Source organism: Bidens hawaiensis, unplaced genomic scaffold, assembly GCF_021521415.1.
Source record: "Bidens hawaiensis isolate Kalapana, Puna unplaced genomic scaffold, B.hawaiensis_p1.1 tig00007641_1, whole genome shotgun sequence".
Taxonomy (NCBI): Eukaryota; Viridiplantae; Streptophyta; class Magnoliopsida; order Asterales; family Asteraceae; genus Bidens; species Bidens hawaiensis.
In genome coordinates, this window is record NW_027491532.1 from 114,608 (window position 1) to 129,294 (window position 14,687).

At 35.6% G+C, this 14,687-nt stretch overlaps 1 protein-coding gene across 1 annotated transcript; it reads right to left on the minus strand.

Moving 5' to 3' along the window:
- Positions 1-445: 445 nt before the first annotated feature.
- On the minus strand, positions 446-2,293 carry LOC143635681 (putative pectate lyase 5). Its single transcript, XM_077103450.1, has 4 exons — positions 2,082-2,293; positions 1,262-2,002; positions 828-966; positions 446-721 (listed from the first exon to the last, which is right to left on the minus strand). Exons 1-4 carry the CDS (start codon positions 2,186-2,188, stop codon positions 500-502), a joined length of 1,209 nt encoding a protein of 402 aa, XP_076959565.1. The 5' UTR covers positions 2,189-2,293; the 3' UTR covers positions 446-499.
- Positions 2,294-14,687: the final 12,394 nt, after the last annotated feature.

The window sequence follows — 14,687 nt, forward strand, 5'->3', positions numbered from 1 at the left end:
CATATATATGGAAAAATAATACCTTTGATTTAATTAAACCGAATGTTAAAACCATAGCATAGATTAAGATATTATCTAAATAAATCAAAATTAGTGACACTTCACTTTTTATAAGCATTTCAAGTACAAGTTCCTTAAATGTTATTTTAGCATTCAATATTTAAATTTAATTTCACCAATCATAAAGCTATAAACTCACATCTAAAAACCAAAGTTTCTTGGAAACACAGATATATGTTATATATATGTTTATATGTACATAACAACACTACTGAACTTGCATACACTCCAAACCCTTGGGTGTCCATAACTTAATATCCCATGGTTTTCCTAGAGTTGCAAACCGAGGTTGTACCAAGGAAGAACATAGAACAAATCATAAGGCTTCAAAAGGGGTAAAAAAAGACAAGGGACGGAAATAAATGATATAACGATAAACAAAACGTGTAAATGATATGGTATAACTTTGATTTTTTAAAGTCAAAGTTAATCATTTGGATCAACAATGAGAGCCCTTTCTGCAAACTAGAGCTCCTGCATTGGTCGTGATACTAGAAACGATTGATGATGGCCTAGCTCCAAGGCTTGAGGCCCTTGAATAACTAGATGAAGCCCCCGCACCTGAAGCAACAAAAAATGCACCATTCAACATCAAGTCCCCTTCAGACCTCCAATTCCAGTTTTTCCACTCGTTCTCCGGTGCATCCTCGTGTTTGGTCACCTACATCATTCCTCATTTTCAGTAACTAATCCTTGAATACTAATTATAATAGTTCTTTTACATCTTGATATGTTTTGACTAGAAAGCTATGAATAAAACATTGTACCTCTTTGCTAAATCTTCTATCAGGTGCAAGGAACCGATTCCCTTGGCTATTGATGGTAGGGTTTGCACTTCCTCCGATCGCGTACATCTCCCAATGGGTGTAGTCATTGTTCACAACATGGAAGTAACCGTGCCGGCATCTACAATTTTAAACATGTTGCTATCTCAAATTAAAACACTAATTAAACTTTAAAAATTGTTTTTTTTAACAGAAAACATCTCAATAGTTTAGATTTTGAAAAAACATCCTTAAAAGTTACAAAAAAATCCACATGAAAGTAAACAATAGGTTCAAATACCGAAAAAGTTAAATAGAATAAAATAATAATAATTTGACCCATTTTTGGCGGTCAATAAATTAGTTTGACCCAAAGTAGTGTCGGTAACTACTTTTATTTAAATCTAAACAAATTAATAAATTAAATAAAACAATACCTTGGCATTCTTTGGACCAGTCCTTCACCAAAGTGATTAAAAGCAATAGTGACTTGCATGTTCTTGTCTTGCTCATAAGAATCACTATGGCCTAAAAGCATCACTTTATCATGGTGGGTCATGTAATTGTTAGATAACGTAATTGCGGTGGACCCCATGATGGCGTCAATCAACCCGTCAGCGCAATTCGACAACGAGCAATGATCGACCCACACATGGCTTCCACCGAATATAGACACACCATCACCGTCGCACATTGTCCTCCACCCGAAGTGATGTGGGGAGCTTCTCACCATAGCATTACCCGCAGGCTTACAATCATGAATATTAATTCCATGAATAATAATATTTGTAACATATTGTATCGTAATGCACGGCCCACCAGCTATGTGTACACTCGCACCACGACCATCAATTGTCTTAAAACTATTCATGATTAGCTCTTCTTTAAGCTTAATCACCATGTCACGTTGGAAAATAATCCAAAGCGGCTCGTCTTGGATGACACCATACCGTAAAGTTCCAGGTTTAGGGTTTACAGCATCGTTGTCACTAGAATCAGTGACAACATAAATCTTCCCATCCCTACCACCAACGGCTCCTTTCCCAAAGCCAATGGCGCAGTCTGCCAGACGTTGACGGTTCTTTTCCCAGTTAGGGTCACACCGCCAACAGTCATCAATTGGGTTTCCTGTCCCACAAGACAGGACACCCAAGTTGCGTCTGGACTCATTTAAACTCCTACACAAATTAACAAAATGTTTGTCATTAGTACTTTTGAGCATTAGTAAATGTGTATATATAATATATGTGAATGTACCTTTGTACTTCTTGTACTGTGTGCTTAGGATCTTGTACGGTGGCTGCGGAGATGAGTGTGGGGATGAAGAGAGAGAGGAAACCAAGAGAGAGAAACAGTGGTGCCATGGTTGTGTGTGTGTGGGGTAGTGTGTGTGTGTGTGTTTATTATAGGTTTGAGAGATGTGATTAACATGAAGGAAATGAGTGATATATATAAAGAAGAAAAAGTGCGTGAATAATGGCGTGATTAACTGAGTCTACAGAGAATCGTTTGTGGTAGGTTATGGCCGTTAATTATCATCTGTCATTCTCTTGCACATGCTTTGTTTTGTCTCTCACATATAGCTCATGTACACAGAACAGACTGTTTGCATATACATATAAATATGTATATGTTTACGTATTTAAGCATATGAGTCATGTGTATATTTATAGAAGAAAACAATTAAATAAGAAAGGAAAAAGGATTCAAAAGGGTAAAAATGGTAGGAAAATATACATGTGAAAGTTTGTTAAGTAAATAAGTGACTAAAATGATTGGTGTAATTTTGTGGTAAGTTTGTATTAGTGGAACTTTCTAATTTTAGCCATCGTGCTATAGTTTTTTTCTTTTTTCTTTTAATAATAATAAAACTTTATTTCTTGTTCAATAAAGGATCTATAGCTTTAAGAGCATTCCCAATTCATTTTTTACCATATATTCATGTAAGTTATATAATTACATTAAAAATATTGTTTTTTCTATTGTTTAATTAAATAATACTTTTTACACATTTATCATTATCTATTCCCTTTCCTCCACTTAACAACCATTTTTAAAAAATATTAAAAAATTATACGGTATGAAGAGCGAAATCTCAAATTTAACTTTTTCATATAATATTTTCTCTCTCCTCTATTCATAACCACTCATAACCATACCATATAATTTACAAATCTCCCTCACATATTTTTAGGGAACGGGCTGAGAATGCTCTAAGATGGTTACATGAGCAGATGAATTTGTTTTAACTTTTACTTGGGTGTTGCTTGATTTTGCTTAAAACGTCTGCAAGGGGCTTACGTCTGCGACCGCGCAGACATAAGCTTCTGAAGACTGTTTGTTTTTTTTCTTAATATTTGAAAAATGATTTTATGGTCTTAAAAAATAAGCTATTATTCAACTTCTTCACACTTCTTAACATCCTACCAACATCCAATGTCCAACACCACCACCCGCCCACTGTGCGCCACCACCACCACCACCATGTCCCACCGTCAGCCACCGTCCACCACCCACCACCATCACTGTCCACCACCCACCGTCGGTCACAACCACCACCCACCGTGCGCACCACCACCACCCACCGTCCACCATCATCATCGTCCACCACCCATCACCATCGTCCATCACCACCACCCACCGTCGGCCACAACCGCCGTCCACTACCACTACCCACCGTGTGCCACCATAACCACCATTCACCATTGTCCACCACCGCCACCATCCATCACCACCACCACCCACCGTCCGCCACACCCACCGTCCTCTACCCACCATCCGCCACCACCACCTTCTACCAGCCACCACCACCGCCGTCCATCACCACCACCACCCACCGTCGGCCAGAACCACCGTCCCCTTGCACCACCCACCGTCCGCCGCCACCACTCACCGTCCACCACCACCCACCGTCCGCCACCACCATTGTCCACTACCGTTCATCATCACCACCACCCACCGCCGGACGCACATCGTCCACTACCACCACCCACCGTTCTCCACCACCACTCACCACCCACAGTCCGCTTATAAATAAATAAATAAAGTATTACGAGTCATATTAGTTATCGTGTCATGTGGCGTTGGATTAAATAAGTTAAATAATAAGCAAGGATGAGATTGTCATGTTTAATGGACTTAAACATATTTTGGGCCTAAAAGCCTTTTGGCTTTGCCTATTTAAACCCTAATCCTTATCATTTCATCATTATTCAATTCATTGTCACCACACATACACACAACAATAATCCCCTGCAAACCTATTTCACCATTTTCACCATTGTCCATTCAAGATCTTATTTATCCACATCTCCAAGGTATGTTAATTAAAATTTAAAGATATCTTCCTTTTCATCTCGTCTTGTTCTTAACCCTAAAGTTAATAATAAACGAGCAAACAAGGTTTGAAAGTGGAACCGTAATCGAGCCCAAACCAAGCCGTCATAAACAAACACCGACCAAACCGAGTGAGAAATCGGTCATGGTTAAACAAGCAAACATGATATAGATATATAAATATATAATATATATAAAGATGTGAGTATACATATACACAAATGGACATGAATATGAACCAGAGTATGAAACCCAGCACGAAACTGGATCCAAATTCTTGTGAGGGTGCCGGTCTCCGGTGAACTGAAAGTGTATGCGAAACCCGAGAAACGATTAAGAACCAGAACCCCAACCTACCCTCCAGTCCATATCTCGTAAACAGTCGTGGGCGGTCATAGATAAGGAAACCCGAACCCGTGCGAATTCCAATAACCGCATCGCTTGACAAGCGAACTTCTAGGCTTCGCATCCCGTGCGAAATGTCAGATTCGCGTCCCGTGCGAAGTGAACTCTGTAACATTTCAAATTTTTCAAACCATGTTCGTTTACGTTTAACCAGACTCGGGAATAATTTAGATCTTCAATATTAAAAAAAAATAACATATTTAAGTTTCTAATGTTCACTTATTACCCCTCATGTTTTACATATTGTTTAAATCCTATTTAATTAATCTAAAATTCAATAAATGACCAAAAATCAAAACACAGGGACTAATTGTGACAAATTGTGAAACTTGACCATCCTCATCACCGGAGCGCCGCGCGGCGGCCACCCCCATGGTGGTCGCGCAGCGCTATGGCTAACCTACACCAGAATCTGGTTTGTTTTTCGTTTAACAACTCGTTTAAGGTATAAAATCGTTTATTTTAAGTATGTTTGAGTAAATTAAGGTCCAAGTAAACATCATATAACTAAAATACAACTCCTAATTCATTTTCCCTTGTCCAAGATCAGATCTTTATAAATAAATTGATGATTCTTTCCTTTAAACCATATTTACTTACCTAAACGGGCCAAAAGCCCATAATTAGTTCGTTTTATGTTTTTCTATATAAACAAGTCATAACCATCTGCTGTAAACTTTAAACAAACCCTAAAGAACATCCTCCAGCCGTCCCTTACGTATGCTCATCCTCCAACCCTTCGGTTTTCGCATATTCGTTAAAGATTCAAGACTTTTACGTTGACTTTGCAAACTCAAGAACCTTTGACTTCCGTTTCTCATCAATCCTTTCACTTTTCGGGTAAGTTGTAAACTGTAAAATCGTTCATACATATTCCCTAGTCAATAACCTTCAATCAATTTCGGTGGTTGAAGGGGGTTGACGGGTCAATTGCTTTAAACCCCATTAAAGGGCAAAACAGTCAACAAGTTTGACTTTGCGTTTTCTCATGCTTCGGGTCGGATTCAACGTTTGGTCCGGACTTTTATTCTCGTAACGTAATTTTAAGGCTACTGCCCAAAACCCGACTTCTGACTCGCTTTTCGGATTCTGGTCAGTACCAACTCGTTTAAACATTAAAATCAACATAACTAGAGTTCTACTCATCCGTTTGGATTGATTCCAGCGGCATTAAGTTCGTTTTTATTTATAGTTTCATATCACAAAGTTTCAGATTCTGATCATTAATCTCGTTGGACACGTATTGGACGACTCGCTTAAATCATTAGTTCGTTTGTCGAATTTATTAAACACTTGCCTTCCGTCTAAGGTGAGTTTGATCATTCCCTTTTTTATACACTGTTTTCAAATGTTTTGGGGACATATGCGTACTTACTCATATTTTCTATTCTATATATAAATACTTAAAATTGCAAACATAATTATTGTGTGAATATCAGTTGAATGTTATTTGCTAATTACTATGTGTTTAATTGTTTACTTGATAACGTTTCGGAGAGGTCCAACATATCCCCTTTGTATAGGGTTCTCATTAGTATGATCATATGCTCGTCTTAGTAACCGGAGCCCGATTCGCTTGGCAAAGGTAAAACGACAATTTTAGTCATTGTAATCAATGCCCGATTCGCTTGGCAACGATTTCATTGGCACACACGATTTGGTTATATGCATGATTGTTATGATTCGATTGATTATTATCACATGGTTGGTTTGCGCATTTATCATTTATCAACTATATATGTGTGTGTGTGTGTGTGTGTGTGTGTGTGTGTGTGTGTGTGTGTGTGTGTGCTATTATTTAATGTTTCAAAATTGGTGATCATCTCACTCAACATGTGTTGTTGACAAACTCCATTTTCTACGTATATGCAGGTTGCTTAGATTGAATTATGGATATTTGGTCAAGACCATAGGTTCTATTGAAGACAAACTTGAATTTAAATGATTGTACTTATTTATTTGAACGGTTTTGTTGTATGTGATTATTGTGTGTATTATTTGAAGTAAATAATTAATTAGATATTGTCGTTTATAATTAGGAAAATTGGTTTTTATTGGTCCCAAATATTTCATTTTTGTCGACGCTGGTCCCAACTTTCATTTTGGCTAGCAACGGTCCCAACTTTAACAATCGTTTCTTCCACCAGTCCGCGACTAACTGAGTACTAACTCCGTTATGTTTTTGCTGATGTGTTCATCTGAGTTGTCAAAAAAATGTTACGTGGTAGCCACCTCCCCACACCCCGTCCAACCGCCACCCACACCACCATCGACCAACGCTGCATCGGCATCGCCGTTGACCTCTCCGACGAGTCCGCCTTCGCCGTCAAATGGGCAGTCGACCTCTTCGACGAGTCCGACGACAAGTTTGAACATGAGAATGTGTTTGTACTTAACTTATTGATGTTTGGGTATTTTGTACATATATTAGTGTGTTAATTATGTAGTATTGTTTAGTATATTGTTAGAACTTTGGTACTTCATACGTGCTTGTGTGTTTCAGGTCATTGATCTTTAAAGATGCTAAATTGGAGACTTTTACGAGCATGGAATGATATCTCGGGAAGACCGGAGCATAAATTGAAGTCTTAGGAAGTGTTATAAGGATTCGGGAGGAGTTTGGATGAGAAACCTAAAGCCGATGCTAAAACTGAACAAGATGGGTTCACAAAAAGCGATCATGAAGTAAAACGAGCATATCCTGGGCTAGAAAATGAGTTACGGAATCCATAATATATGAATTTTGGGTTTCTCGACGAGAGGAATCCAAAAATGAGGTTACCTACCATCGCGTAGCTTCAACAACCATTCCCTCAATCGAATCAGAGCTATGCAACACCGACTTACGATCAATCGGAGGTAAGTCATTGCCTAATTCATCCACACTTCGCAAATCCACACATTTCCAAGGCCCCAAAGTTCTTCAGGAAAGTTAGATGTGTTCGTAAATCAATTTGTTCTGTTGGGTTTTTTCTCGAATTAGCAATTAATTGCATTATTTGTAGCTTCCGTTAGGCAATTTGACATTAGAACTGTCAAATTTAAGGTTGACTCTTCGTTGTCGGTGTCAATATCTGCAATTGATAAGTCAACGGAGCCCCAGTCAACGCCGTAGAGGACGGAGGTGGGCCTGACGTGGGTTAAGATGACGGCGTCGCCAAGACGGAGGTACTGGTTGACGGCGAAGGCGGACGGCGTCGCCGGGACGGAGGTACTGGTTGACGGCCCATTTGATGGCGAAGGCGGACTCGTCAAATAGGTCGACGGTGATGCCAATGCGGCGTTGGGCAGTGGTGGTGGGGGTGGCGGGAGTGGCGGTGGGACGGTGGTGTGGGGAAGTGGCTGCCACGTAACATTTTTTTGACAACTCAGATGGATACATCAGCAAAAACATAACGGAGTTAGTACTCCGTTAGTAGCGGACTGGTGGAAGAAACAAATGTTAAAGTTGGGACTGTTGCTAGCCAAAATGAAAGTTGGGACCAGTGCCGACAAAAATGAAATAGTTGGGACCAATAAAAACCAATTTTCCTTATATTTATGATAGTATCTTCGAGCTGTGAGCAATCGGATCACGCCCCGGCATTTCCGCCTTAGGTTGGGATGTGATAGATTGGTATCAGAGCCGAAGGTTATAAGATAGGTCGTTAGAATTTGTCCTAGACATATACGTGCTTATCTAAACTGCCTTATGTGCTAATTAATAAATTGTTTACAGCTTGCTTAGATTAATTATTTAAATTGTATTTATCTTGATTATTTGTTGCACGCACACACAAATTCCGAGGTTATGCCTCAACTTTCAAAATATTTTTAATTCCTCTTAATTTTTGGTATATTATATTTTATTGTGGGAAATTCCTTAAGAATTCCCGTGTTTTGCTCTTTCACCTTGAAGCATGAGGGTATGACAAATGTCGTTCAACCATAACTTCAAGTGGTACCCGTAATCGGCTAAACTGTTGCGTGGTAAACATAACTGGCTAAACGGTTATACTTCCAAATTATGTTTTTAAATTATTTTAAATGCTTAGTTGGGTGAAAAATCTATGGAAATCCATGGACACTCCAACTATCCATTTTCGATTTGATTTTTGGTTGGAACGTATCGTCCAGGGTGGTTCCCGAGATATACCAACTACTTATATTTGATTCGTTGATTCGATATTTAGTTGGGTCGATTAAATGCCATGTAACGCTCATGGTCTGAACAACTCCATTGATTTGATAATTCGTTATTTAGTTGGGTCTGTTAAATGCCATGTACACGCTCATGGGCTGAACAACTCAATTGTTTATTTCTCGTTATTTGAATCAGGCCATCAAAATGCCATCGAATACTCATGGGAGTCCAATTCACAAACTTTATATTGTTTATTTAGTTGGGCCATTCAAATTGCCATGAAAAGCTCATGGGAGGTCAACTCGTTTGATATTCTTGGTTATTTTATTTTTAAAAAATTCTATAAAAACATTATTTACTTAAATGCTTCAAACTCATACATATTATTTTAATTCTTGACTCGTCCTCGAGTCTTCACTAATACTAATTCGTATACATACACATATGCATCCCCATTATTTCATATCAACTCATTCCCACAACTTACCCATCATTTCATTAAAATTTCATCCTTGGTCCTCGTGGAATGCCTTCCCTAGGAAATCATCGTAATCAACGCCGTTCACTTGCTTCTCGTGATTGTTGTTCGACTACTAGAATCGATGAAGAGTTTGCTGCTGTATTCCCTTAACAAAACGACCGCCAACCTCGACAAAACTAAAATACACCGAACAAGAAAACTTATACTAACTCATATCCGTTAGAATATTATTTAAATTATATTTTTTATTTATATCCATATCCTCAAACTATAAATTTCTAAGTACATTTAAATACTTATCCTCAACTTTAAACTATAAATATTTTATTATCTCTTGTTTTCCTTAATATCATGATGGTTTTCACAATTTATTTTCCATTTTATAATTCTTTATTATTAAAATTCAATTATTGTAAATTTTATTATTATTAAACTAAATTATGTATTCCCTAAATTTAATTTCCATTTGTAAATTAAAATTTTCACATTAATTAATTTAACTTTTATTATTAAATTGACCTTTTGATTGAACATTCATCGTAAATATTTCAACTCCCAACTTTGATTTTTTTAAAATTTTGAACGTTTTAAATGATAAATTCGTAGTTGTTAAAATAGTCATTGTGGTTCATGCATTTCTAGCCTCGCATTTATCTTACTTTATACTTCACTTTAATTTAAAATTTGTTATTTACTTAAATTTCCATTATCTATAATTCAATTTACATATTTCCAAATATTTATAACGATTTTGTGAAAAAAAAATCCAAAAATTCCCAATTTAATCTAATTTAATATCTTCAATTACATACTTTATATTTTATCTAATTTAAGGATTTAATTGGAATGGGACTATCTCGGTGATCTGGAAATATCCGCTTCCCAGTTTAATCTATTAAACAACTTAATTCAAATAGGTATATTTTCGCATTATCATTAATATTTAAATTATTAATTACTAACTATATAATATTTTAGAATCTTTTAATCGAATTAATCTAATCCCAAAATCACAAACTTGAAAGGTTATAACTTCATATTAATTTCTCTTTAAATCTCGTAAGTTCTCAATTAACTAAACTCGACTCACCAAAATTTTCGTTAACTATGTTTAAACTTATATTCTTGATCTTAGAAAATTCATTCCTAAAGAATACGATCTTTAAGGACTCCGCATGCCATTAACTATTTGTTATAAATTAAGCCTTAGCGTGATTCATCCCCTGAATAAAATTCCTTTATCGAAGTAAACATCATATAACTAAAATACAACTCCTAATTCATTTTCCCTTGTCCAAGATCAGATCTTTATAAATAAATTGATGATTCTTTCCTTTAAACCATATTTACTTACCTAAACGGGCCAAAAGCCCATAATTAGTTCGTTTTATGTTTTTCTATATAAACAAGTCATAACCATCTGCTGTAAACTTTAAACAAACCCTAAAGAACATCCTCGAGCCGTCCCTTACCTATGCTCATCCTCCAACCCTTCGGTTTTCGCATATTCGTTAAAGATTCAAGACTTGTACGTTGACTTTGCAAACTCAAGAACCTTTGACTTCCGTTTCTCATCAATCCTTTCACTTTTCGGGTAAGTTGTAAACTGTAAAATCGTTCATACATATTCCCTAGTCAATAACCTTCAATCAATTTCGGTGGTTGAAGGGGGTTGACGGGTCAATTGCTTTAAACCCCGTTAAAGGGCAAAACAGTCAACAAGTTTGACTTTGCGTTTTCTCATGCTTCGGGTCGGATTCAACGTTTGGTCCGGACTTTTATTCTCGTAACGTAATTTTAAGGCTACTGCCCAAAACCCGACTTCTGACTCGCTTTTCGGATTCTGGTCAGTACCAACTCGTTTAAACATTAAAATCAACATAACTAGAGTTCTACTCATCCGTTTGGATTGATTCCAGCGGCATTAAGTTCGTTTTTATTTATAGTTTCATATCACAAAGTTTCAGATTCTGATCATTAATCTCGTTGGACACGTATTGGACGACTCGCTTAAATCATTAGTTCGTTTGTCGAATTTATTAAACACTTGCCTTCCGTCTAAGGTGAGTTTGATCATTCCCTTTTTTATACACTGTTTTCAAATGTTTTGGGGACATATGCGTACTTACTCATATTTTCTATTCTATATATAAATACTTAAAATTGCAAACATAATTATTGTGTGAATATCAGTTGAATGTTATTTGCTAATTACTATGTGTTTAATTGTTTACTTGATAACGTTTCGGAGAGGTCCAACATATCCCCTTTGTATAGGGTTCTCATTAGTATGATCATATGCTCGTCTTAGTAACCGGAGCCCGATTCGCTTGGCAAAGGTAAAACGACAATTTTAGTCATTGTAATCAATGCCCGATTCGCTTGGCAACGATTTCATTGGCACACACGATTTGGTTATATGCATGATTGTTATGATTCGGTTGATTATTATCACATGGTTGGTTTGCGTATTAATCATTTATCATTTATCAACTATATATATATATATATGTGCTATTATTTAATGTTTCAAAATTGGTGATCATCTCACTCAACATGTGTTGTTGACAAACTCCATTTTCTACGCATATGTAGGTTGCTTAGATTGAATTATGGATATTTAGTCAAGACCATAGGTTATATTGAAGACAAACTTGAATTTAAATGATTGTACTTATTAATTTGAACGGTTTTGTTGTATGTGATTATTGTGTGTATTATTTGAAGTAAATAATTAATTAGATATTGTTATTTATAATTATGATAGTATCTTCGAGCTGTGAGCAATCCGGATAACGCCCCGGCATTTTCGCCATAGGTTGGGGTGTGACAAACTCCAGTGTCCGATGCGAACCCGGAGCGAATCCCTTGGTATGCGAAGCCTCGTGGTGCGAATCGTTGGGATGCGAATAGGTAGAGATAGGCCAATCCTCCTTTGTTGTAAATGTCCTGGTGGTCGGAAAGATAGAAAGGAGGAGTGGTAGTGGTGGCGATGGTGTAGCTGTAGGATGGGATAAAGGAACCCAACACCAACCTCGATAACCATCCTTTGGGTCACCGGATGGCCGGAATGTGTGGCGGTGGTGGTGAGACGGAGGGCCGACAGAGAAAGAAAGAAGGAAGGAAAAGAGAAGTGAAGGTGATGGGGAAAGGGTTTGGTCACGGGTGGGGTTAAAAGAGAAAGTGGGTGGTTGGGAATGCTTATTGTATTATAATAACTAGGCAGGTGCCCGCGCGATGCGGCGGGTGTCCGAACACAAACCCTGCAAATAACATAACAATTAAGAGTGTTCATGGTTTGGTTTAAAGCGTTTAAACCTTTTAAATTTGTATGCATTTTAATCTCTTTTATTATTTAGTATTTGACAAGTTTTGTTATATATATTAGATATAGTTAAGATATAAATAAACTAAGTCTTTTTTAATACAAGTAAACATGACTATTATAACTTTAAATTAACCTAATTCCAGTAAGATTTTTTTTAATCTTCGTTCTTGTTATAATTTCGCATCCTAGGTGTTTTATTAATCTTTACCATTTATGCAGCTAAAATTATCATTTTTCCTATTTTATTATATATAAGAGAGTTGGTAACGATTCGGTTTCAATTTTCAATGATTCAATTTTGGTTTGGAGGAAGAAAAATCGATACTAATGGTTGGGCTCACAAGTTTAACTTACAAACCATAAAAAACCGACATCGAGCACCCCTACGTAACTTATTAATTTTTTAAAATTGAAAGAATTATAACAATATAATACTCAAATTAAAAAGAATAAAATGCTGGATTTTATGGTGCACTTTTTTTACAAAAATATTAGTGTACGAAAAAATTATGGTCGTTTAAAAATCGTGGTGGGAAGTTAGTTTAAGATTAAAATTAAAAACATAATATGGTTAAAGATGAGGGGGCAAACGTGTAAGTTAGGTGAATTGTGTTTAAAAGACAAGTTTACCCCTTCTTACACATATACTTTATGCATTAGGATTTGTAAAACTCTTAAAATCAAATGTCTTAATTTACCCTAGTCTCATGTATTATATATAGTATAGATATAGATAGTTAGGATATAATTGAACAAAGTCTTTTTTTATACAAGTAAACATGACTATTAAAACTTTAAATCAACCTAATTCCAGTATGATTTTTTGTAATCTTCGTTCTTGTTATAATTTCGCATCCTAGATGTTCCATTAATCTTTACCATTTATGTAGTTAAAAATATCATTTTTCCTATTTTGTTATCTATAAGAGAGTTGGTAACGATTCGGTTTCAATTTTCAATGATTCAATTTTGGTTTGGACGACGAAAAATCGATACTAATGGTTGGTTCACAAGTTTAACTTACAAATCATAAAAAACCGACATTGAGCAACTCTACGTAACTTATTAATTTTTTAAAATTGAGAAATTATAAAAATATCATACTCAAATTAAAAAAAATAAAATGCTCGATTTTATGGTGCACTTCTTTTAAAAAAATATTAGCGTATTAAAAAATTATGGCCGTTTAAAAATCGTGGTGGGAAGTTAGTTTAAGATTAAAATTAAAAACATAATATGGTTAAAGATAAGGGGACAAAGTTATAAGTTAGGTGAATTGTGTTTAAAAGACAAGTTTACCCCTTCTTACACATATACTTTATGCATTAAGATTTGTAAAACTTTAAAATAAAGTGTCTTAATTTAACATTGTCACATGTATTATATATAGTATAGATATAGATAGTTATGATATAATTGAACAAAGTCTTTTTTTAATACAAGTAAACATGACTATTAAAATATTAAATTAACCTAATTCCAGTATGATTTTTTATAATCTTCGTTCTTGTTATAATTTCGCATCCTAGGTGTTCCATTAATCTTTACCATTTATGTAGCTAAAATTATCATTTTTCCTATTTTGTTATATATAAGAGAGTTGGTAACGATTCGGTTTCAATTTTCAATGATTCAATTTTGGTTTGGACGACGAAAAATCGATACTAATTGTTGGGCTCACAAGTTTAACTTACAAACCATAAAAAACAGACATCGAGCACCCCTACGTAACTTATTAATTTTTTGAAATTGAAAGAATTATAACAATATCATACTCAAATTAAAAAGAATAAAATGCTCGATTTTATGGTACACTTTTTTTTACAAAAATATTAGCGTACGAAAAAATTATGATTGTTTAAAAATCGTGGTGGGAAGTTAGTTTAAGATTAAAATTAAAAACATAATATGGTTAAAGATGAGGGGGCAAACTTGTAAGTTAGGTGAATTGTGTTTAAAAGACAAGTTTACCCCTTCTTACACATATACTTTATGCATTAGCATTTGTAAAATCATTAAAATCAAGTGTCTTAATTTACCCTTGTCTCATATATTATATAATAATAATAATAATAATAATAATAATAATAAACAATATTGATAAAGGAAATGATAGGAAAGTAAACGAACCCCGAACCCGAGACCCGACTCGTTTAGAACCCGTAACCCGCTCTATGCTAGACCAAGAAT

Coding starts and splice junctions, on each gene's coding strand:
- LOC143635681 (XM_077103450.1), bottom strand. CDS start 2,188: ATGGCACCACTGTTTCTCTCTCTTGGTTTCCTCTCTCTCTTCATCCCC. Junction 2,003..2,081: donor ACAGTACAAGAAGTACAAAG/GTACATTCACAT, acceptor TAATTTGTGTAG/GAGTTTAAATGAGTCCAGAC. Junction 967..1,261: donor CTGGTCCAAAGAATGCCAAG/GTATTGTTTTAT, acceptor TTAAAATTGTAG/ATGCCGGCACGGTTACTTCC.